At 36.6% G+C, this 24,421-nt stretch overlaps 1 protein-coding gene across 1 annotated transcript in view; it reads left to right on the forward strand.

The window, feature by feature from the left end:
* CEP162 (centrosomal protein 162) overlaps positions 1 to 23,274 on the forward strand; it is a 124,267-nt gene extending 100,993 nt beyond the window's left edge. The window contains exons 26-27 of the mRNA XM_047102435.1: positions 4,674 to 4,808; positions 21,671 to 23,274. Coding sequence (XP_046958391.1) covers positions 4,674 to 4,808; positions 21,671 to 21,880 — 345 coding nt within the window. The 3' untranslated portion in view covers positions 21,881 to 23,274. The remainder of the gene's footprint in view (positions 1 to 4,673; positions 4,809 to 21,670) is intronic.
* Positions 23,275 to 24,421: the final 1,147 nt, after the last annotated feature.

Raw genomic sequence — 24,421 nt, forward strand, 5'->3', positions numbered from 1 at the left:
TAACTTCAATAAAATTCCTAAACTTTACACTTTTCTCCTTTCCCTCACATTTTAGGTTATTTATGTTACAGTTTACCTGTATTTTATATCCTGTAATTTATAGCAGATTATTATAGTTATGGTTATTTTTATCCCTTTTGTCTTTTAACTTTTAAACTACAGTTGTATGTGGATTACGCACCACTGTTATCATGTTATACAATCTAACTTTGCTTATATATTTACCATTACCGGTGAGTTTTACACTAACTTCTTATGTTTTTACAATGTTAATTTTCTTTTATTTATACTTAAAGAGCTCCTGTTAGCACTTTTTGTAAGGCAGGTCTAGTGGTGAAGAACTCGCTCAGCTTTTATTTGTTCAAAAAAGTCAGTTTTAGCCATTATTGCTTTAAATATACTCTGTCCTTTTCTCTTTCTCTTGTTGTGGAATTACCATAATGCAGATACTACTTGTTTTGATTGTGTCCCATACGTCTCATAGGCTTTTTCATTCTTTTTGCTCTTTTGACTGTATAATTTTAAATGACTTGTCTTTTAGATCACTGGCTTTCTTCTGTATGGTCAAGTCCCTATTGAATTCTTCTATACAGTCATTGTATTCTTCAGCTCTGGTATTTCTGTTTTGGGGTATTTTTTTCATGGTTTTTATTTCTTTGTTGAACTTCTTGTTTTGTTCATGCATTGTTTTCCTAATTTTGTTTAATTGTCTGTATGTTCTTGTAGTTGTGTAAACTTTTTAAAGAGGATTATTCTAAATTCTTTGATCATAGAGTTCACAGATCTCTATTTCTTTAGGGTTAGTTTATTGGAGCTTTCTTTTCTTTGGTGGTGTCAGATTTTCAGATCCTTGTTTCCTTTGGTTGGTCTCTGTATTTGAGTAAGTAGTCTCCTCTTCCAGACTTTACAGATTCACTTTGGCATAAACAGTGTTCAACAGTCAGTGCACTTTGGGTTTCTGGATGTGTCTGGTGGTGATGTCCTTGGGTAGGGGTGGCTTGCTGTCAGGGTTTGTTTTTTGGCCAAGGCTACTGCCCAGGTAGCTACTGCCCAAGACCTCACTCTCTGAGGTCAAGAGTGGGGAGGTGTCACTAGTTGAATATAGTTGGATAGAAATTTTGGCTTGGTTCCCTGCCTAATAAGTCTTTAGGAAGGACTTCATGGTTGCCCCGATTCTCTCGTAAGGTTTTTATTAGACTCTTGGGGACTGGATATATACTCAGCAATAGATGGGGCTATGAATTAGCTTCTCTGCCCTGGTGGAGTGACAGGATAGGCCCCAGTGCCTGTGTAGTTCATTGTCTGGGCACACAAATCAGGCAAGATTGTGTACTGAATTCTCTGGCTGACAGGGCCACATGCTCTGTTGATGGACAGAAAGCATAGCCTGTGGCTCTCCCCAAGTGGCACTGTATGCAGGGCTCTCAGGGGATTCTCTGCAGCTTCCCATATGCTCTGGTTAGGTTCTTTGGTTGAGCAGCCAGACAGCTGTATTCAGCAATGGGCAAAGCTTCAAATGAGTTTCCTGGCCCAGGAGCAATGTAAGAAACTGCTCTAATGCCAGTAAAGCTTTTTGACTGTAGTCTTGACTCAAGCCAACCAGTGCCCCAGGTTCCCTGGCCAGATAGGCCATTGGCTTTGCAGACTATCAACTCTGACTGCTGGACTCTATTCTAGTATTGCTGGGCTACCCAGCTTTTCAGGTGTTCTACTCAGGCTTTCTGGTCAAGCAGCACTGTGATCTTCACTCAGCAGTGTGCCAAAGTGTGGCTTAGCTTCCCTGCCTGAGTGGATGCAGTCCCAGCTTGAGGGCTGGCAAATCTTTCTGTTTGAGGACCTGAGTCAGGCAGACCTGCACCCCACCAAATTCCATAGTCAGACTATAACCACCGACCTGGATCTATAGGTGAGCAAAGCTGCTGGTTGGGATTACTACTTGGGCACTGCAAGTATGAATTCAGTCTGCCAAGATCTAACTGCCAGTTGTTACAAGCCCTTCCCCACATCTCCATCACAATCAGATTCCTACTGATTAGTCCCCATGGGATAAAGACATGCAGGGGCTCTCAAGAAGTGACCCACAACACTGGGGGACTTGGATGTCCTACCCAGGCTGTCTTTTCCCATGGAGAAATGGTAGTCTCAGGGGAGACCTCTCCATATTGTGCTGCCTGGGCCTGAGGGAGGGGCAATGCAGCCAGCATGTAGACACTCTGCTAACCCTTATGATGTAGTCTGTCTTGGTCTCTGTGATGCAGGGGGATGCTTCAGCCTCACCCCCATATTATATCATTCTCTCAGTTGCATCTAGTCCATGAATAATTGTTAGTTCTTATGAGGGGAAACAGCATCAGGAACTACCTATGTCACCACCTTGATGACGTTACTCTTCCTTTATTAACACTTTTTTTATATTACTTTATAATAGTCAAAATCATAATGATAGTTATCATTTATTATTTAGTATGTACTAAGCACTGTGGTAAGTGCTCTGTGTAGTTTTCACATAACCCAAAAGGGTAGGTACTATTATTCCCATTTTATAGATGAAGATTGATGCTAAGAAAAATGACATAATTTGCTTCAGGTTACCAAGCAACGTGTAAAAAGTATCAACATCAGAACCCAAGACCTCTTACTCCAGGTCCCAGGCTCTTAATTACTATATTACTAATGCTGTATTTCTGGACATCAGAAAAAAATTGGTATTTGCCAATTTTTTTTCCATAGTATTCAAGAAGCAGGAATAATTTTTGATCATTCATCTCATGTATCCAGTTACTCCCATAGGGTAAATTCACTAAAATACAAGGATTTTAAAATACATACATTCACTTTAATTATACTTTTAAAGATGCTTTTAAGTAGGCACTGATGAAGGGAAATTTTTCCTACTTTTTGTCTAAATATAAATTGCTAAATTTATGTAATTTATAGACTAATGTTTAATCATTGGTGAATTCATTAATTCATGAATAATTATTAAACACCTGTGCTCTGGCATGCTTTATGTGCTAGGAATACTGAGAACAAGATAGACGAATCTTTGGTCTTACAGAGCTTACATTTTATTTGGGGAATCAGAAAATAAATGTAAAACTTGATAAAATTGAGACAATATCTGTAAAGTACTTAGCATAGCACCTCGCACATGATAATGTCATGACTCTACTACTTACCCTTTAAGACTTTATTCAAAGACAGCTGCCTCAGGTTAAGAGTCCTGCAACCTAGCTCTGCTTCCAGTTAGGTATTCCCCACTCATCACCTCATTGCTACTTGGTCATCTCTCCATAACAACATACTATATTAGAATTCTCATTCACTTGACTGCTGCTTTGACTAGAACAGAACATCCCAGCTGGTGTACCAGGAATGGATTCCCTATGGATCATAAGATAGCAATTACTGGAAATGTTGTCTCATTATAAACCCAAAGTCACTTTTCAGTCATTAAGTTTACAGAAGCTGAAGTGATATTTGACCATTACGTGTATGACAATGCCTCTTACAAATTTCTTAGTTCAGCAATCACTGGTTTTGTGTTATAATTTTTAGTAATAATTGTTTCGACATAGAAGATTTTATGCCCAGCACTCATCACTGCAGCATGTTCTCTAGGGTCTCTCTCCCTAACCTTTCTGCAAATCATCCCAATTAAAGTCTGCAAATTTCTGTGGTCACTGATGATATCCCATGGATATCCCACATATAAATATTTAGACTTATGTAGGCTTATAGTTTCACATTTGAAACTAGAAAGAGTGGCAGTTTGGGGAGGGGTTGGGTTTTTTTGTAGTGTTATTAGGTACTGGGTGTTTCCATGGAAAATTTGGTTGAATTTGTTAATTTTAGCCATTTTTACTTGTTAATTATTTTGCCTTTTGATACTAACAGGAAATAATTATGAGTATATGGTATAAAGAAAATGCAGTTATTTCACCAAGCCCAATATAAAGATATCTCAGATCCCCTCTATTTTACTGACTGGCACCATGAAAATATCACCATTTTCTCTGCAGACCATGGTATGAAAAAGGAGGTACCACACAAGACTGTAACCTCCATGACTAGGTCATCTCTATACCCTCAAGACCTAAGACAACAGCTAGAACAGAAAGAGTTCAGTATATTCTCTCTTTTATAAACATAAATGTATTTGTGGAATGAATTATTATAAAGTGATAAGAGCCAGAAGAGGATTACAGATAGAATTATAGAAAGTTGACAAAAGGAGGATTCATATTTACTGAACTCTGTGTGTGTTGGAAGCTATACTGGGTAGGGTGCTTTAAATGTTTGATTAATCCTAGAAGTAATCAGCCTTGTTAAATACTTTGTAGCAAAGCTGAATATACCACAGACAGTACCCACCTTCATTTTTAATGCTATAATCAGCCTGGCATACATGGGAGGAAGTGATCCAGTCATCTGGAATCATCTGGATTGTGAGGTCACTTCAGAGCTAAGAGGAGCCTTTTCTTCCTGTAGATAGAATAATTAATAGCTTGCATTCCCTAACAACTCAAGATATCTTTCTTATTAGCAAGAAGCCTCTTCCCTAGAGAAATTTTATACAAAGAAAATATGGTGAACATTCTTAAGACTACCTGGTAAAAATAAATGATTTTTCTTGTTACCAGTTTTTCATTTACTTCATACCTCAATTTTAGATTACAAAACTCCTAGAAGAATTAAGAGAAGCCAGAGAAAACCATACACCAGAAATGAAACATTTCATGGGCTTAGAAAAGAAAATTAAGCAGATGGAAATGAGACATGAGCAAAGAGAGCAGGAACTTCAACAGGTAAAGTAGTAAATCATATTTACATATTTGTATAGCTCTTCATTTTTAAGTACCTCCAGTTTGCTATAGTTTTGCCATCCCTAGCAGCACTTCCTGAAGTGTTTTATTGTACATTGATCTTATTAAGAATAAATACAGTGTTTAAGAGCACATAAGACTTTAAATTTCAAATACCTGAAGATTGGTTTGCCAACTTATATCGTGTTCTTAAAATGTTAGGCATTTTACCCTGGGAATTGGTCTTTGGAAGCCATATCCCATATTCCAGCCATTTCATGTTTGTAAGAAATGTTTGTAAGAAATAGCTATATTAAAATGTAATTGTTTAAAATATTATATGTCTAGCACTAGTGATATCACAATTAGTACACTTAATGACAGATAAATAGAAATTAAAAATGGCAGAAGTAAGGGCATGATGTTTTTAGGCATTAGCCTTTCTGCTAGTATTTACCTTTGCTTGAAGAGTCTATTGGTCGGCTTGAGCTGTTACAACAAAATACCATAAACTGGGTTACTTAAAAAACAAATTAATTTTCTCACAGTTCTGGAGGCCAGATGTCTAAGATTAAATTTCCAGCTGATTCATTCTGGTTGAATATGCTCTTCCTGGCTTGCAGAGGGCCTTTCCTCAGTGTGTGCTTTGGGGTGAGGGAAGGAGACTAGAGAGAAAAAGAGAGCTATCTGGTATCTTTTCTGATAAGGACATTAATCTACTCTGAACAGGACCCCACCCTTATGATTTCATTTAACCTTAATTAGTTCCTTACTCCAAAAATAGCCATACTGTGGGTTAGGGCTTCAACATCTAAAAAGGGAGTAGGGGGACACAGAAAAAATTCAGTCTAAAACAGTATAAATATATATATTCTTTGGAAAAAAAACAAAAAGATATGCAATGGTTTATGGTTGACCTAAGTTCCAGAGAAACCCTAGCTCTATTTAATCATATCAAAGTTTTAGGTCTTCATCATTATAGGAACTACAAAATGTAAAATAGAGGACAAAAAGATTAGTGTAATTCATTTCTCATTTTTACGTAAGGTGACTGAATGGATTAAAAAAAAAAAAGACCTCTGAATGTTGCCTACAAGAATGCTGCCTCACTTCAGACCTAAAGATACATTATAGATTGAATGTAGAGATAGAAAAAGATATTCCATGCAAATGGAAATTTTTTGAAAAGGTAGCAACACATACCAGTCGTGAGACAAAGAAGGACATTATGTAATGATTAAGGGATCAATCCAACAAGAGGATATAACAGTTGTAAATATTTATGTAACTAACATAGCAGCACCTAAACGTATAAATCAAATATTAACATCCATAAAAGGGGAAATAGTAATACCATATTAGTAGGGGACTTAAACACCCCCACTTACATTAATGGATAGATCATCTGGACAGAAAATCAATTAAAAAAAAAAAAAACAGTAGCTTTGAATAACACATTAGACCAGACATACTTAACAGATATTGGATGTAATGGGCTGTGAATAGCAGCAGCATATACATTCTTTTCAAGTGTGCATGGACTGATCTTTAGGATAGATCACATTAGACCAAAGAATAAGTTTTAGACTATTAAGAAGATTGAAATCAAGCAAGCATCTTCTCCAACCACAATGGTATGAAACTACAAATCAATTACAAAAATAAAAGAAACAGAACACAAATACATGGAGGCTAATCAAGATGCCACTAAATAACCAATAGGTCAATAAAGAAATCATAGCAGAAATTTAAAAATACCTTGAGACAAATGAAAATGGAAACAATATTCCAAAATCTTTTGGACATAGCAAAACCAGTTCTATGAGGGAATTTTTTTTTTTTTATAGCTACACAGGCCTACCTCAAGAAACAAGAAAAATCTCAAATAATCTAACATTACACATAAAGGAACTAAAAATAACAAAGCTCAAAGGTAGAAGGAAAGAAGGAAATAATAAAGTTCATGACAAAAGTAAATGAAATAGAGACAAAAAAAAATAAAGAAGATTAGTGAACTAAGAGCTGGTTCTTTAAAAGATAAACCTGATAAGCCTTTAGCCAGACTCCTCAAGGAAATGAAAAGACTTCAATAAATAACAATAAAGAAATGAAAAAGGGAGAGTTAAAATCAGCACCACAGAAATACAAAGGATTGTAAAAGACTACTATGAAAGGTTATATGCCAACAAATTGGACAACCTAGAAGAAATTGATTTTTATAAATATAAAATCTCCCAAGACTGAATCAGGAAGAAATAGAAAATCTGAATAAACTAATTACTAGTAACAAAATTGAATTGTGGGACACCTGGATGGCTCAATTGGTTTTAGGTCTGACTCTTGGTTTCTGCTCAGGTCATGATCCCAGGATCGTGGGAGCAATCCCCATGTGGGGGCTCCCTGCTGAGCATGGAGCCTGCTTAAGATTGTGTCGCTCTCTCTCCCCAAATTGTGTTCTCTCTAAAAATGAAATTTAAAAAAGAATTGATAATCCACAAATTCCCAACAAAGAAAAGTCTGGGACCAGATGGCTTTAAATGTTTGGAAGAATTCACCTGTAAAGAAGAATTAATACCAATCCTTCTCAAACTATCCCTGCCCCCCCCCAAAAAAAAATGAAGAGGAAGGAATGTTTTCAGATTCATTCTACAAGCCCAATATTACCCTACCAACAACAAAGACACTACAAAAAAAGAAGAAAATTACAGAAAGAAGAAAATTCCCTGATGAACATAGATGCAAAAAATCCTTAACAAAGTATTAGCAATCTAAATTCAAAAATACATTAAAAGGATAATTCACCACAGTATGGTGGGATTTATAGGATACAAGGACGATTGAGTTCTTCAAATCAACATGACATACCATATTAGCAAAATGAAAGTTAAAAATCATATGATTTCAATAGATGCAAAAAAGCATTTGCCGAAGTTCAGCATACATTCATGATAAAAAATTCTCAATATGCTGAGTATAGATGAAACCTCAGAAAGGCCATATATGACAAACCCACAGGTGACATGATACTCCACAGTGAAAAACTGAAAAGTTAGCTTTTTCACTAACATCAGGAACAAGGATGTCCACTCTTTGTTATACTCCAAGCTAGTACCAGACGTCATAGCCACAACAACCAGATAAGAAATAAAAAGCATGCAAATTGAAAAGGATGAAGTACAACTGTCACTATTTACAGATAACATTGATAATGTATATAGAAAACCCTAAAGATTCCACCAAAAATCTATTAGAATAAATGAATTCAGTAAAGTTGCAGGATGCAAAATTAGTGTACAGAAATGAAACAGACGTCTGTACATTAACAACTAGCAAGAAGAAATTAACAAGACCATCACTTTATAACTACATCAAAAAGAAGAAAATACATAAAAATGAATTTAACCTAAGAGTTGCAAGACCTGTACTCTTAAAACTGTAATACATAGATGAAAGAACTTGAAGATAACACAATAAATGGAAAGATACACATGGATTGGAGGCGTATTATTGAAATGTTCATAATACCTAAAGCAATCTGCAGATTTGGTGCAGTCCTTATCAAACACCAGTAGTAGTATTTTTCATGGAACTAGAACATATATTCCTAAAGTTGATATGGAATCACAAAAGACCCCAAATACGCAAAGCAGTCTTGAGAAAGAACAAAGCTGGAGGTATCACACTCCCAGTTTTTCAAATGTATTACAAAACTATAGTAATGAAAACAGTATAGTCCTGACATGAAAACAGACACACAGATCAATAGAACGGAATAGAAAACTCAGAAATAAATCCATGCTTATATGGTCAATTAATCTATGACAAAGGAGGCAAGAATATACAATGAAGATAAGATCATCTCTTTAATAATGATAATAATGGTGCTGGTAAAACTGGACAGCTGCATGCAAAAAAAAGTAAGATGACCACTGTCTTACACTATATACAAAACAAAAGGAAACAAACAAACAACACCTCAAAATGGATTAAAGACCTAAATGTAAGACCTGAAACCATAGATCTACTTTAAAAAACAGTAAACTCTTGGACATTAGTCTTGGCAATGTTTTGGGTTTTTTTTTGTTTGTTTGTTTTTTGTTTTTGAATAGGCCTCCTTAGAGAACAAAAGCAAAAATAAACAATTGGACTACATCAAATTGTAGTAGGCATGGGGTGCTTGAGTGGCTCAGTTGGCTAAGCATCCAACTTCCATTCAGGTCACGATCTCATGGCTCCTGAGTTCGAGCCCTGCATCAGTCTCTCTGCTGTCAGCACAGAGCCCACTTTGGATCCTCTGTCTCCCTCTCTCTTTGCCCCTCCCCCACTAGTCAGAAATAGACATTTAAAAATAATTTTTAAAAAATTAAAAGCTTTTTCACAGCAAGGAAACCAACAAAATGAAAACATACTGAAGGAGGTGTGTGAAGAAGTCAAACTGTTAGGAGGTATTTGCAAATGATATATCCAGTAAGGGGTTAATATCCACAACAAATGAAGAACTCCTAACTCAACACCAAAAAAAAAAAAATCTAATTTAAAAATGGGCAGTGGAGGGGAAGGGCCAAGATGGCGGAACAGCATGGAAGCTTTTTTTGTGTGTCCCTCATTCCTGAAATGGAGCCAGATCAACACTAAACCATCTTATACACCTAGAAAACTGATTTGAGGATTAACACAACAATCTGCATAACCTGAACCACAGAACTTGGCAGGTACAAGGCATGGAGAGGTGAACTGGGGGAGAGAAGCTGCGCAGGGCAGGGGGCTGTTTTTGCTTGTGGAGAGAGGAAGGGGGTAGGGGAATGGGAAAAGCAACCCCACGCTCCCCTGCCTCCCCTCCGCTGAAAGCAGCTGGAGAGAAAGTAGAAGAGTGGAAATAGCCACAAGGGACTGAACAAAAAAGGGAAAAAGGAGAAAGGAGACAGTTTAAATTCCATAAAGACTCTATAAACAGGGGGAGCACAAGAGAGTCTGAAACTCCACAGCTCGATACCACGCAGTGCCCTGGTGGGAAGAGCGAATCCTGAGGAACAGTGAGCAACGTCCAAGGGGTTCAAGGTCCACACAGGAAGTGGCGGTTCCCCTACTGGGAGGATATTTGGTAGAGACTGTGCAGCCTCCACACAGACAAAGGTCCCAGGGGACCCTGGAAAACAACCACATTTGCTGGTGTTGGAACAAGGACATTAAAGGTGAAGCCTGGTACCAGATGTGTGTTGTGATTTTCCATAATCCCTGAAACACTGCTGCTACATGATCGTGTAAACTTTCTTGGCAGTAGGCTGGCACCCAGCCACAGTCTCTAGGCAGCAGCACGATCTCATGAATGTTTTCTAGGGGCAGACCAGCACCCAGTCATTGCTCAGGGAGACCCTCCCACAGAGAGGCTGAATGGGTCCAGCCACAGTCCCTCAGAAGTGAGGGGTTGGGAAAAAGCCACATCTGAGATAAAACTCAGGAGGGAGGTGCTACCTGGCAGCCTCACGGCTTGGCCAAAGACAGTGTAGAAGAGGGAAATGGACAGAAGCCAGAGACAAAGGAGGGGTGCTTGATTGCTGCATGGGGAGAACACAGAGTTCTGATACTAGAGAGTAGGTAGCTGGGGGATGCCATTTTCACCCCTCCCACACAAGGGCATACACACCTACATGCATCACAACAATCAACCCCAGTAAGCCAAGCAGTGCCATCTAGTGGAGAATGGAGCTGTTACATTAAGCCCTGCCCAACCAGGCCAACCATGCTCTTGAGGAACACCACAAGTCTCTCTGCCAGCTTATAGACTATAAAGGGCTTCGTAGTTTGACTTCTGGGGAAAACCAGATGTAATTTCAATCCTATTTCATTTTGTTCACTGGTCCATCTATTCAATTTTTTTTTCTTTTTCTGTATTCAAGAATGAGAAAAAAATTTTTATTTTCCACTTTTCTTAAAAAGATTTTTCTTCAATTTTTTTCTATTTTTTTACTTTTTTGTAAATTTTTTATTTTATTTTTTTGAAAATTTTTTAAATTCTATTTTACTTTCATCATTTCATTCTATTTTGTATTCTTTTTCAAATTTTCAAATGTTTTCCTTTTTTTCTTTTATTTTTTTCTTATCTTTCCCTTTTTTCTCTAATCTATCAAGCTTTTTTCAACAACCAGACCAAAACACACCTAGTATCTAGCATCCTTTATTTGATTTCTTTTGTGTTGTTTTTAATTTTTATTTTTTTTATTTCATTAATTCCTTTTGTTCCTTCAAAATGACAAAATGAAGGAATTAACCCCAAAAGAAAGAACAGGAAGAAATGACAGCCAGGGACTTAACACAGATACAAGTAAGAATCTGAACCAGAACTTAGAATCATGATAATAAGAATACTAGCTGGGGTTGAAAATAGAATCCTTTTCTGTGGAGACAAAAGAAGTAAAAGCTGGTGAGGATGAAATCAGAACTGCTATAACTGAGCTGCAATCTCGAATGGATGGCATGGCAGCAAGGATGGATGAGGTAGAGCAGCAATATAGAGGACAAAACTTATGGAGAATAATGAAGCAGAAAAAAAGAGCCTAAGGCAAAATAGCACAATATAAGCATTAGAGAACTCAATGACTCATTAAAATGGGATAACATAAATCATAGGGGTCCCAGAAGATGAAGAGAGAAGAAAAGGGGTAGAAAGTTTATGTGAGCAAATCATAGTAGAAAACTTTCCTAACCTGGGGAAAGACACAGACATCAAAATCCAGGAAGCACAACAAAAAATGACCATCAACAAGGCATATCATGGTCAAATTCACAAAATACTCAGGCAAGGAAAGAATCATGAAAGCAGCAAGGGAAAGTAAGTCTTTAACCTACAAAGGAAGACAGATCAGATTTGCAGCATACCTATCCATAGAAACTTGGCTGGCCAGAAAGGATGGCAAGAGATATTCAATGTGCTGAATCAGAAAAATATGCAGCCAAGAATTCTTTATCCAGCAAGGCTGTCATTCAAAATAGGAGAGATTAAAAACTTTCCCAGACAAACAAAAATTAAAGGAATTTGTGACCACTAAACCAGCCCTGCAAGAAATTTTAAGGAGGACTCTGAGGGGAGAAAAGATAAAAAAACAAAACAAAAAGACCAAAAGCAACAAAGGTTGGAAAGGACCAGACATCACCACCAGAAACTCCAACTCTACAGGCAACATAATGGCAATAAATTCATATCTTTCTGTACTCACTCTAAACGTTAATGGTCTAAATGCTCCTAATCAAAAGACATGGGGTAATAGAATGTATAAAAAAAAATATCCATCTATATGCTGTTTACAAGAGACCCATTTTAGACCTAAAGATACCTTCAGATTGAAAGTAAGGGGATGGAGAACCATCTATCATGCTAATGGTCGCCAAAAGAAAGCCAGGATAGCCATACTTACATCAGACAATCTATATTTTAAAATAAGACTATAACAAGAGGCGAAGAAGGGCATTATATCATAATTGAGTCTATCCACCAAAAACATCTAACAGTTGTAAACATTTAAGCCCCCAGCGTGGAAGTACCCAAATATAGAAATCAGTTATTCACAAACATAAAGAAACTCATAGATAATAGTACCATAATAGTAGGGCACTTCAACACCCCACTTACTGCAATGGACAGATCATCTAATCAAGAAATCAACAAGGAAACAATGGCTTTGAATGACACACTGGACCAGATGGACTTAATAGATATATTCAGAACATTTCATCCTAAAGCAGAGTACACATTCTTCCTGAGTGCACATGGGACACTCTCCACAATAGATCACATACTGGGACACAAATCAGCCCTCAACAAGTATAAAAAGATCGAGATCATACCTAATGCATATTTTCTGACCACAACGCTATGAAACTTGAAATCAGCCACAAGAAAAAATTTGGAAAGATAACAAATACCTGGAGACTAAAGACCATCCTACTAAAGAATGAATGAATGGGCTAACCAAAAATTAAAGAGGAAATTAAAAAGTACCTGGAAGCCGATAAAAATGATAACACCACAGCCCAAAACCTCTGGGATGCAGCAAAGGCCATCATAAAAGGGAAGTATATAGCAATCCAGGCCTTCCTAAGGAAGAAAGGTCTCAGATACACAACCTAACCTTACATCGTAAAAAGCTGGAAAAAGAACAGCAAATAAAACCCAAAACCAGCAGAAGACAGGAAATAATAAAGATTAGAGCAGAAATCAATGCTATCGAAACCAAAAACACAGAACAGATTAATGAAACCAGAAGCAGGTTCTTTGAAAGAATTATCAAAATTGATAAATTCCTAGCCAGTTTGATCAAAAAGAAAAAGGAAAGGATCCAAATACATAAAATCAAGAATGAAAGAGAATAGATCACAACCAACACAGCAGAAATATAAACAATAGAATAATCTGAGCAATTATATGCCAATAAAATGGGCAATCTGGAAGAAATGGACAAATTCCTAGAAACATAGAAACTACCAAAACTGAAACAGGAAGAAGTAGAAAGTTTGAACAGACCCAGAACAAGCAAAGAAATAGAATTAGTTATCAAAAATCTCCCAAAGAGTCCAGGGCCGGATGGCTTTCCAAAGGAATTCTACCAAACATTTAAAGAAGAGTTGACACCTATTCTTTTGAAGCTGTTCCAAAAAATAGAAATGGAAGGAAAACATCCAAACTCATTCTGTGAAGCCAGCGTTACCTTGATTCCAAAACCTGACAAAGACCTCACTAAAAAGGAGAATTACAGACCAGTTTCCCTGATGAACATAGATGCAAAAATCCTCAACAAGATACTAGCCAACTGGATCCAACAATACATTAAAAGAATTATTCAATATGATCAAGTGACATTTATACCTGGGATGCAGGGCTGGTTCAATATCCGTAAAACAATCAATGTGACACATCACATCAATAAAACAAAGGACAAGAACCACATGATCCTCTCAATAGATGCAGAGAAAGCATTTGACAAAATACAACATCCTTTCTTGATGAAAACCCTCAAGAAAGAAGGGATAGAAGGATCATATCTTGGGGCACCTGGATGGCTTAGTCATTTGGCCCTCCAACTTTGGCTCAGGTCATGATCTCACTGTCTGTGGGTTCAAACTCCATGTTGGGCTCTGTGCTGTCAGGTTAGAGCCTGGAGCCTGGTTCAGATTCTGTGTCTCCCTCTCTCTCTGCCCCTCACCTGCTCACACTCTCTCTTTCTCTCAAAAATAAATAAAGATAAAAAAAAATAAAAAGGATCATACCTTAGCATCATAAAAGCCATATATGAAAGACTCACCACTAATATCATCCTGAATGGGGAAAAACTGAGAGCTTTCTCCCTAAGGTCAGGAACACGACAGGGATGTCCACTCTCACCACTGTTATTCAACATAGTATTGGAAGTCTTAGCCCCAGCAGTCAGACAACACAAAGAAATAAAAGGCATCAAAATTGGCCAGGAGGAAGTCAAACTTTCACTCTTTGTAGATGACATGATACTCTATATGGAAAACCCAAAAGCTTTCACCAACAAACTGCTAGAACTGATCCATGAATTCAGCAAAGTTGCAGGATATAAAATCAATGCACAGAAATCAGTCACATTCCCATACACCAATAATGAAACAACAGAAAGAGAAATCAAGGAATCCCATTTGCAGTTGTACCAAAAACCATAAAATGCCTAGGAATAAATCTAACTAAAGAGATGAAAAATCTACACACTGAAAACTACAGAAAGCTTATGAAAGAAATTGAAGAAGACACACAAAAAAATGGGAAAAATATTCCATGCTCATTGATTGGAAGAACAAATATTGTTAAAATGTCAATACCACCCAAAGCAATCTACATATTCAGTGCAATCCCAATCTGAATAATAACAGCATTCTTCACAGAGCTAGAACAATCCTAAAGTTTGTATGGAACCAAAGCAATCTTGAAAAAGAAAACCAAAGCTGGAGGCATCACATTCCTGGACTTCAGTATGTATTACAAAGCTGTAATTATCAAGACAGTATGCTACTGGCACAAAAACAGACACTCAGATCAATGGAACAGAGAACCCAGAAATGGATCCACAAATATATGGCCAACTAATCTTTGGCAAAGCAGGAAAGAATATCCAATGGAATAAAGACAGTCTTTTCAGTAAATGGTGCTGGGAAAACTGGACAGTGACATGCAGAAAAATGAACCTGGACCACTTTCTTATACCATACACAAAAATAAACTCAAAATGGATGAAAGACTTCAATGTAAGACAGTAAGCCATCCAAATCCTGGAGGAGAAAACAGGGAGCAACCTCTTTGACCTCAGCCGCATCAACTTCTTATTTGACATGTCTCCAGAGGCAAGGGAAACAAAAGCAAATATGAACCATTGGGACCTCATCAAGATAAAAAGCTTCTGCACAGTAAAGGAAACAATCAGCAAAAGTAAAAGGCAACTGACAGAATAGTAGAAGATATTTGCAAATGACCTATCAGATAAAGAGGTAGTGTCCAAAATCTATAGAGAACTTATCAAACTCAACACCCAAAAAACAAATAATCCAGTAAAGAAATGGGCAAAAGACATGAATTGACACTTCTCCAGAGACTTCCAGATGGCCAACCGACACATGAAAAAATGCTCAACTCACTCATCATCAGGGAAATACAAATCAAAATCACAATGAGATATCACCTCACACCTGTCAGAATGGCTAACATTAACAACTCAGGCAACAACAGATGTTGGCGAGGATGCGGAGAAAGAGGATCTCTTTTGCACTGCTGGTAGGAATGCAAACTGATGCAGCCATTCTGGAAAACAGTATGGAGGTTCCTCAAAAAATTAAAAATAGAACTACCCTAGACCCAGCAATTGCACTACTAGGTATTTGTCCAAGGGATACACGTGTGCTGTTTCAGAGGGGCACAGGCACCCCAATGTTTATTTATAGCAGCACTGTTGACAATAGCCAAAGTATGGAAAGAGCCCAAATGTCCACCAACAGATGAATGGATAAAGAAGATGTGGTATATGTATATACACAATGGAGTATTACTCAGCAATCAAAAAGAATGAATTCTTGACATTTGCAACTACATGGATGGAACTGGAGGGTATTAAGCTAAGCGAAATTAGTCAATAAAGACAAATATCATATGACTTCACTCATATGAGGACTTTAAGATACAAAACAGATGAGTATAAGTACAAAAGGAAGCAAAAATAATAAAAATCAGGAAGAGGGACAAAACATAAGAGACTCTTAAATATAGAGAACAAACAGCGTTGCTGGTGGGTTGTCGAAGGGGGGATGATCTAAATTGGTAAGGGGATTAAGGAATCTACTCCTGAAATCATTGTTGCACTATATATATGCTAACTAACTTGGATGTAAATTAAAAAAATAATTAATTTAAAAAATAAAATAAATAAAAATGGGCAGTGGACCTGAATATTCTTATAAAGACATACAGATGACCAACAAACACATGAAAAGATGTTCAGTATCACTAATCATCAGGGAAATATTTTCAGAATGGAAACACAATATACCAAAACTTAGGGGAGGCAGGAAAAATAACTGATACAAGTTCATAGCAATAAATGCATATATGGAGAACCAAAAAAGATTTCATATAGACAACTTTAAACCTCACAGAACTAGAGAGAGAAGAATAAATGAAGCCCAAAGTTGACAGAAGGAAGTAACAAAGATCAGAACAGAAATAAATGAAATAAAGACTAAAAATAAACTAAGAGTTGGTTCTTTTAAAGATAAAATTAACAGACCTTTAGGTAGACTAAACAAGAAAAGAGAGAGAAAACTAAAATAAATGATCTCAAAATGAAAGAGGAGACATTACAACTGATACCACAGAAATACAAAGGATCATAAGAGACTGGCATGAATAATTGTACAGCAACAAATTGGACAACCAAAAGAAATGGATAAATTCCTAGGAACAAAACTTAACAAGAAGGCATCATGAAGAAATAGAAAACTTGAAAAGACTGATTATTATTAAGGAGATTGAATTGATAATCAAAAACCTCTCAACAAACAACATCCAGGACCAGAGGGCTTCCCTGGTGAATTCTAAAAACATTTAAATAATTGGTACCAATTCTTTTGAAACATTTGCAAACAAAAAGGAGGGAACTCTTCCAAACTTATTTTGCAGGGCCAGCATCACTCCAGTGCCAAAACCTTGCAAGGATGCCACAAGGCAACACTGGCCAATATCCCTCATGAACATAGATGTGAAAATCATCAACAAAATATTACAAGTCAATATCAGCAATACATCCTAAGAGGGTCATACACCATTAAGTTGGATTTATTCCAGAAATGCAGAAATGGTTCCTCATCCACAAATCAGTGTGATACACCTCATTAACAAAATGAAGAGTAAAAAGCTTAAGATGATCTCAGTAGATGTAGAAAAAGCATTTGACAAAGTTCAATATCTTTTCCTGATGGAAACTCAACAAATGGTATAGAGGGAAGGTACTTTGACATAATGAAATCCATATATTAAAAACCCATAGCTATCCTCATAATCCATGGTGAAAAGCTGAAAGCTTTTCCTTTAAGATCATGAACCAGATAAGGATGCCCACTCACACCACATTTATTCAAAATAGTATTGGAAATCTTAACAAGAGCAATTAGTCAAGAAATAAAATGCCTCTGGGGCACCTGGGTGGCTCAGTTGGGTGAATGTCCGTCTGACTTCGGCTCAGGTCATGATCTCGCGGTCTGAGTTCGAGCCCACGTCGGACTCTGTGCTGACAGCTCAGAACCTAGAGCCTGCTTCAGATTCTGTGTCTCCCTCTCTCTCTGCCCCCCCCTCCCGCTCATGCTCTCTCTGTCAAAAATAAATATTAAAAAGAAATTAAAAAAAAAGAAATAAAATGCCACCAAATTAGAAAGGAAGAAGTACAACTACCACTCTTTGCAGATGACATGACATAATATATAAGAAACCCTAAAGACTTTACCAAAAACTATTAGAACTAAAAAATTCAGTAAAGTTGCAGAATACAAAATAATATACAGAAATCTGTTGCATTCCTATACACTAATAACAAACCATCAAAAAAATTTTTTAAGTTAATTTTAAAAAATTTAAATGCCATGCTTATAGATATAGAGAGTAGATAGGTGGTTTCCAGGGGTAGGGCATGGGAGGTAGGAAAAATGGGTGCCAGGAGAAAAAGGTAAAAACTTCCAGCTAAAATAAGTTATACGGATGTAATATACAGTGTGGTGACTATAGTTAATATAATAAACTGTATATTTTAAAGCTATTAAAGAGCAAATCTCAAAAGTTCTCCTTACTAGAAAAACAAATTTTGTAACTATGTATGACAGTGGATATTAACTAGTATTATGTGGTTATCTTTCTGCAGTATTCGCAAATATCAATCATATGTCACACATGTGAACCTAATGTTACATGTTTATTATACCAATACAATAAACATAAAAAGCTAAGTTCATCACCTCTAGACCCACCTTAAAATAAATGCTAAATGGAATTTGTCAGGTGGAAATAAAATGAAGCTAATTAACATATTTAAAATGTATGATTATTAGGTATAAAACTCACTGGAAATGGTAAATAGTCCAAAGTCAGATTCACTAAGATTGTTGTGGCAATTCATAATTCATTTACAACGCTAGTTTAAAAGTTAAAAAACAGGTGCGCCTGGGTGGCTCAGTCGGTTAAGCATCCGACTTTGGCTCAGGTCATGATCTCACTGCTCATGAGTTCGAGCCCTGCATTGGGCTCTGTGCTGACAGCTCAGAGCCTGGAGCCTGCTTCAGATACTGTGTCTCCCCCTGTCTCTGCCCCTCCCATGCTCATTCTCTTTCTCTCTCTGTCTCTCGATAATAAATAAGTGTTTTTTAAAAAAGCTAAAAAACATTAAAAATAACCATAACTATACTAATTTGTTATTGTATACAAAATATAAAAAATGTTCATTTTAACATCAATAACCTGAAGTTGAGGGGAGGGGTGGAGTAAAAGTGTAAAGTTATCTACTTAAATTAGGTTGTTATATCATATTTTATGTAAGCTTCATGGTAGCCACAAAAGAAAAACCTGTACCAATTACAGAAAAGATTATGATAAAGGAGTCAAAGAATACTACTACAAAAAGTTATCACATCACAAAAGACAACTGCAAGAGATAAGCAAGGAACATAGGATCTACAAAACAGTCAAAAAATAAAATGGCAATTGTAAATCTTTATCAGTAATTCCTTTAAATGTAAATTGATTAAAATCTCTATTCAAACCACATAATTGCCAAGTGGATGAAATACAGATCCAACAATATGCCCCTACATGAGACTTTAGCTTGAAGACAAACATCATAGGCTGAGGGAAGGGATAGAAAAATGTGTTTCAATCAAATGGTAACCAGTAGAAATCAGGAGTAGCTATAATTATGTCAGACAAAATAGATTTTATGCTAAAAATCTACAAAAGAGACAAAGGTAATTTCATAATGATAAAAGGGTCAATCCATCAATTAAATATATCAGTTGTAAATATTTATGCATCCAACATCACAGCACCTATGTATAGAGAAATAAACAGGCATACAATGATAGAATGGATCTTATCAATGGATAGATCTATCCAAAAAATCAGTAAGGAAACAGTGGGATTTAAACAGTGGGATGTAAACAGTGCTATAGACAAAATGGACCTAACAGACATACACAGTACATTCCTTCCAACGGCAGCAAAATAAACATTCTTCTCAAGCACACAAGGAAAATTTTCTAGTATAGATAATATGGTAGGCCACAAAAGCCTTAGCAATTTTAAGATTGAAATCATAGCAAGTATGCTTTCTGAACACAATGATAGGAAACTAGAAGTCAACAGGAGGAAGAAAACTGGAAAATTCACAAACACATAAAAATTCAACATCACCTCCTAATTAACAATGGATCAAAGAAGAAATGAAAAGTAAAATAAAAAGTATCTTGAGGCAAATGAAAATGGAAACACAACATACCGAAACATATGGGTAGCAGCAAAAGCAGTTCTAAGAGAGAAGGTAATAGTGATAAATGCATACATCAAGAAAAAGGTCTCAAACAACTTAACTTACCAGCTCAAAGAACTAGAAAAAGAACAAAATAATCCCAAAGTTAGCAGAAGGTTAGAAATAAAGATTAGAGCAAAAATAAATGAAATGGAGTATAGGAAGACAATAGAAAATATTAACAGAACTCTAGGAGTTGGTTCTTTGAAGAGATAAAATTGACAAACCTTCAGCTAGGCCAACCAAGAAATAAGAGAGGACTTAAAATTATAAATAGAAGAGGAAACATTACAACTGATACCATAGAAATGCAGAGGATCATAGGAGATTACCATATACAACTATATGCCAACAAACAGTACAACTTAGAAGAAATCAGTAAATTGCTAGAAACATACAACCTACCAAGTCTGAATCATTAAGAAACAGAAAATCTGAACAGACGAGTTACTAATAAGACGACAGAATCCAGAATCGGCAATCAAAAATCTCCCAACAAAGAGAAACCGAGGGCCAGGTGACTTCACAATTGTATTCTACCACACTTTTTTTTTTTTTTAATTTAAATTCAAGTCAGTTAACACAGTGTAGTATTGGTTTCAGGAGTAGAACCCAGTGATTCATCACTTCCATATAACACCCAGCACTCATCTCAACAAGTCCCCTCATTAATGCCCATCACCCATTTAGCCCATTCCCCCACCTTCCTCCCCTCCAGCAACCCTCAGTTTATTCTGTGTATCTCTATTTTTATCTTATTTTTCCTTCCTTTCCCCCATGTTCATCTGTTGCTTCTTTTTCTTTAATTTTTTTTTAACATTTATTTACTATTGAGAGACAGAGAGAGAGAGAGAGCATGAGCAGAGGAATGGGAGAGAGAAAGGGAGACACAGAATGTGAAACAGGTTCCAGGCTCCTAGCTGGACAGCACAGAGCCCAACGTGGGGCTCGAACTCAAACTGCGAGACCATGACCTGAGCCGAAGTCAGACACTTAACTGACTGAGCCACCCAGGCGCCCCTTGTTGTTTCTTAAATTCCATATGAGTGAAATCATATGATATTTGTGTTTCCATGACTGACTTATTTTGCTTAGCATAATACACTCTAGTTCCATCCACATTGTTGTAAATGGCAAGAGCAGGGACACTGAGGCCAAACTGCTTGGGTATAAACCCTGACTCTGCCTCCAATCGGTTGTGTGTGAATCTTGAGCAAATTATTTTTTGCTTATCTGTGCCTCTATTTCCCTACCTGGTAAATGGGGTAAATATATAGAATTCACCTGCTACTATGTTTTGCAGGGTTAAATGAGTTAACATATGTAAAATGTTATATGTAAAACCAAGCCTGGCACATGATAGATGCTACATGCATGTACTTTTATCATTTTTACTGCTGTAATGTATATTAATGACGTGTGTTGTACATTAGAACTGTTTTGATTATGTCTCAAGTGCTAATCTTGAGGAACTACATTGGTGGGGGTGTGTTTGGATTCATACCAAGGTATTAGAAATTTCTGATGCTTTGAATGCCACATTTTTTTTTTAAAGCTTTGAGTTAAACAAAAAAACAAAACTCAAGCTCCCTAACTCCTCCCTATCAGAATGAGAATTCCTGGTTCTTACCCTCTTCTTCCACAAGCTTATTGATGGACACAGGCTCCCTCTCCTTCTCCCTCCCCTCTACTACAGTCAGCATTGTCGCACTTGAGCTTTCTTGGAATGTTAAATCTTCACCCCCACGATGAACTGTAACAGTAATAATAGATTTTTATTTTTGTTTATTTTGTTTGCAGATAATACAGCAAACACACCAAGTAGTAGAAACTGAGCAAAGCAAAGAAATTGAGAAATGGAAAAGACTTGCACAGTTGAAGAATCGTGAGTTGGACAAGTTCCGCACAGAATTAGACTCAATATTAGATGTTCTTCGAGAACTGCACCGGCAGGGGGTGGTTGTGCCGGTTGCTTTTGCAGAGGAAGTGAATGCATCGGAGTATTACTAGCAACTGGGATTTTCTGTGACCTCATGGAAAGGCCTGATGATGGATGATGAATGGGATTGTGCCACTGTCAGAAAAAGGCTTTTGAAAACTAATGTTCCAGTATGTTGCCAGAAAGCAAATAGTACAAGAGCAACATTTCAAAATAAACTGCCCTAAACCAGTAAAAAAAAAAAAAAAAAAAGGAGAGAAAGAAAGAAAGAGAGAAAAAAAAAACCCATTATGCTGTATTTTACTGAAAATCATCAACCAGTCACATTTTAAGTAACTTCTGGACAAGTATCCTTTATGTCAGAGGATTAGAACTAGGGAGATGAGTTGTAAAAGGTCTAACTTAAATTCTAGATATGAAAAGAAAAAAACTGCTCATACTCCGCCATTTTTGACTAAGTGTGTATTAATCCTTGGTACCAGAAAAACAGCTCCTCTTTCTCATGGAAACATGGAGAAGAATGTGAGCACAGTGGTTTGAACAGTCACATCCACAGCCACCTGAGTGGCAGAGCTTCCACAGTATTTGACAAGAATTATAACTTTGTACAGGCAGACAAACTCACTTGTGTTCTCCCAGATTTCCACTTCTACCTCCGGGTGCCTCATTTTCGCACCTGATATAAAAGGTACAAAACGTATTTCACATTTTAAGAGGGGAATTTGATTTATTGTTTTAATCTTTTACGCTCCATGTCTTAAATGCTAGTCCTTTTTTGTAAGTCTAAGATTATAAACAGAATACAACATCTTTACTTTCTCTATTTAAAAAGTAATATATGTTCATTAGAAAAAAGTAAAAACATGCACATAAGTAGTTGGATTGTTATTTTTTACAATGCCCTTTTCCAAAAGCAGATAATATATGGAATACTGGTGTGTTAAAGCTGTAGCCACCTAATTTTCAAGTGTTTGGGCCCTGTGCTGTCCTATAGAAGTATAATATGAGCCACATGTAATTTTCAGTGTTCTTCTAGCAACATTTAAAAAGATAAAAAGAAATGAAATTAATTTGGGTAATTTATATAATCAATCTAAATATCAGTATAAAAATTGCGTTTTTACATTTTTCCCCATACTTCGTCTCCAAAATCTGGTATATTTTACATTTCAGCACAACTCAGTTTGGACTAGCCACATCCCAAGTGCTCAATTACCATATGCCAGTAAGTGCAATTCTGAAATAATAATTAAAGGGTGAAATACTATGTAAAAGACGGGTAAAACAGATCTTGGTGAAATTATGAGTAGCAAATATGAAATGTGGAAATTAAATATAAGGAATGCAAGTAAAGTCTTAATGTTCAACATTTCTTATGTCCTTAAGTTGGTAGAAAAAGCATTTTTTAAAGGTAGCTATTTTTTATGTGAAAGAATATTAAGTTATAAACTATTTTGGTTATTAATTGAGTGTATTTTTGTGTTTTTTTATCTGTAAACCTATTAATTTATAGCTACACTCATCCCTCCCTCTGTCCTTTTGACTCTCCATCAGCCATTCATTCCAAGCACAAACATGGTTAATTCTGAAACACAAGGAAGGGCCAACATCAAATAGATTATTACTTACAGAGAAAAGTACATCCTGTGTTGATGAGGATTCTTTATTCTTTTGGAATAAGCTGTGCATATGGCAGGTGTTCAATTCTGTTTATAGATAGATCCCTAAGTACTATCAGAACTATTAGTTATACCTAAAATCCTCAGGAACCATACTCCATTCCTTAGTCATTGCCCTAAGGGTCTAGGATGAGAACACAGAAGATAGAGAACACTTAGGCTATCCTGAATAGGAAGACTTTTATGAAGAATTAATCTCCAGAAATTATCAATCCCCTTTTACCAATTACATCCCTCTCGCAAGGTCACAAGTTACCTGCATCCACAGGGCAGGAGCCTCACCAGGATATATGGCTTGCTGCTGACACCACTGCTTTTGTGCAGAGGGATTTCTGATTCGATTACTTTGAGCCCATAGCATTCTAGAACTAGTATCAACGCATCACCCTTGGGAAATCTAGGCTTCAGTATTAGGGTCCCATTCCCTGTTACAAAAATCCTAAATTTGTGACTAAATGCCAAGAAGGTGAAAACAAGTATTTCTCTTTCCCACCCATACTGCTAAAAGGTCCAAGTCAGATCCACAGGCACATTATGTATGGAGGTAATCCTATTCAGAGTAAGACGCTTTATACTTACATAGCTCTTCACGCTATCCTGCTTTGAAGAGCTCTTTAGCAATAGGTAGTGAGAGGAGTGGATTTGAAAGTTTTCCAAACCTCCCAAGTTACTGTAATTCTATTTTGGTATTTGAACCCATGAATTAGAGCCTTCTCTTGCAGTTTCTGTAGAAAAGTCAAAAATGGAAAGCACATATATTCTCTTTTAGCACCTGTCCAGCCCTAATTAGCCTATTTACTACTCCCCTCTAGTCTAAACCATAGCAGATCCGTTTGTCTCCAGGTTTGCTGAAAGCTTCAGTCACAACCACCTAAACATACAAATAGGAGTTGTGGGAGAGGAAGATGGCGGCATAGGACACTGGGCTCACTG

The sequence above is a fragment of the Lynx rufus genome, unplaced genomic scaffold (genome assembly GCF_022079265.1).
Source record: "Lynx rufus isolate CCGP_SWC_20201006 ecotype Redwood Valley unplaced genomic scaffold, mLynRuf1.p SCAF_6, whole genome shotgun sequence".
NCBI lineage: Eukaryota > Metazoa > Chordata > Mammalia > Carnivora > Felidae > Lynx > Lynx rufus.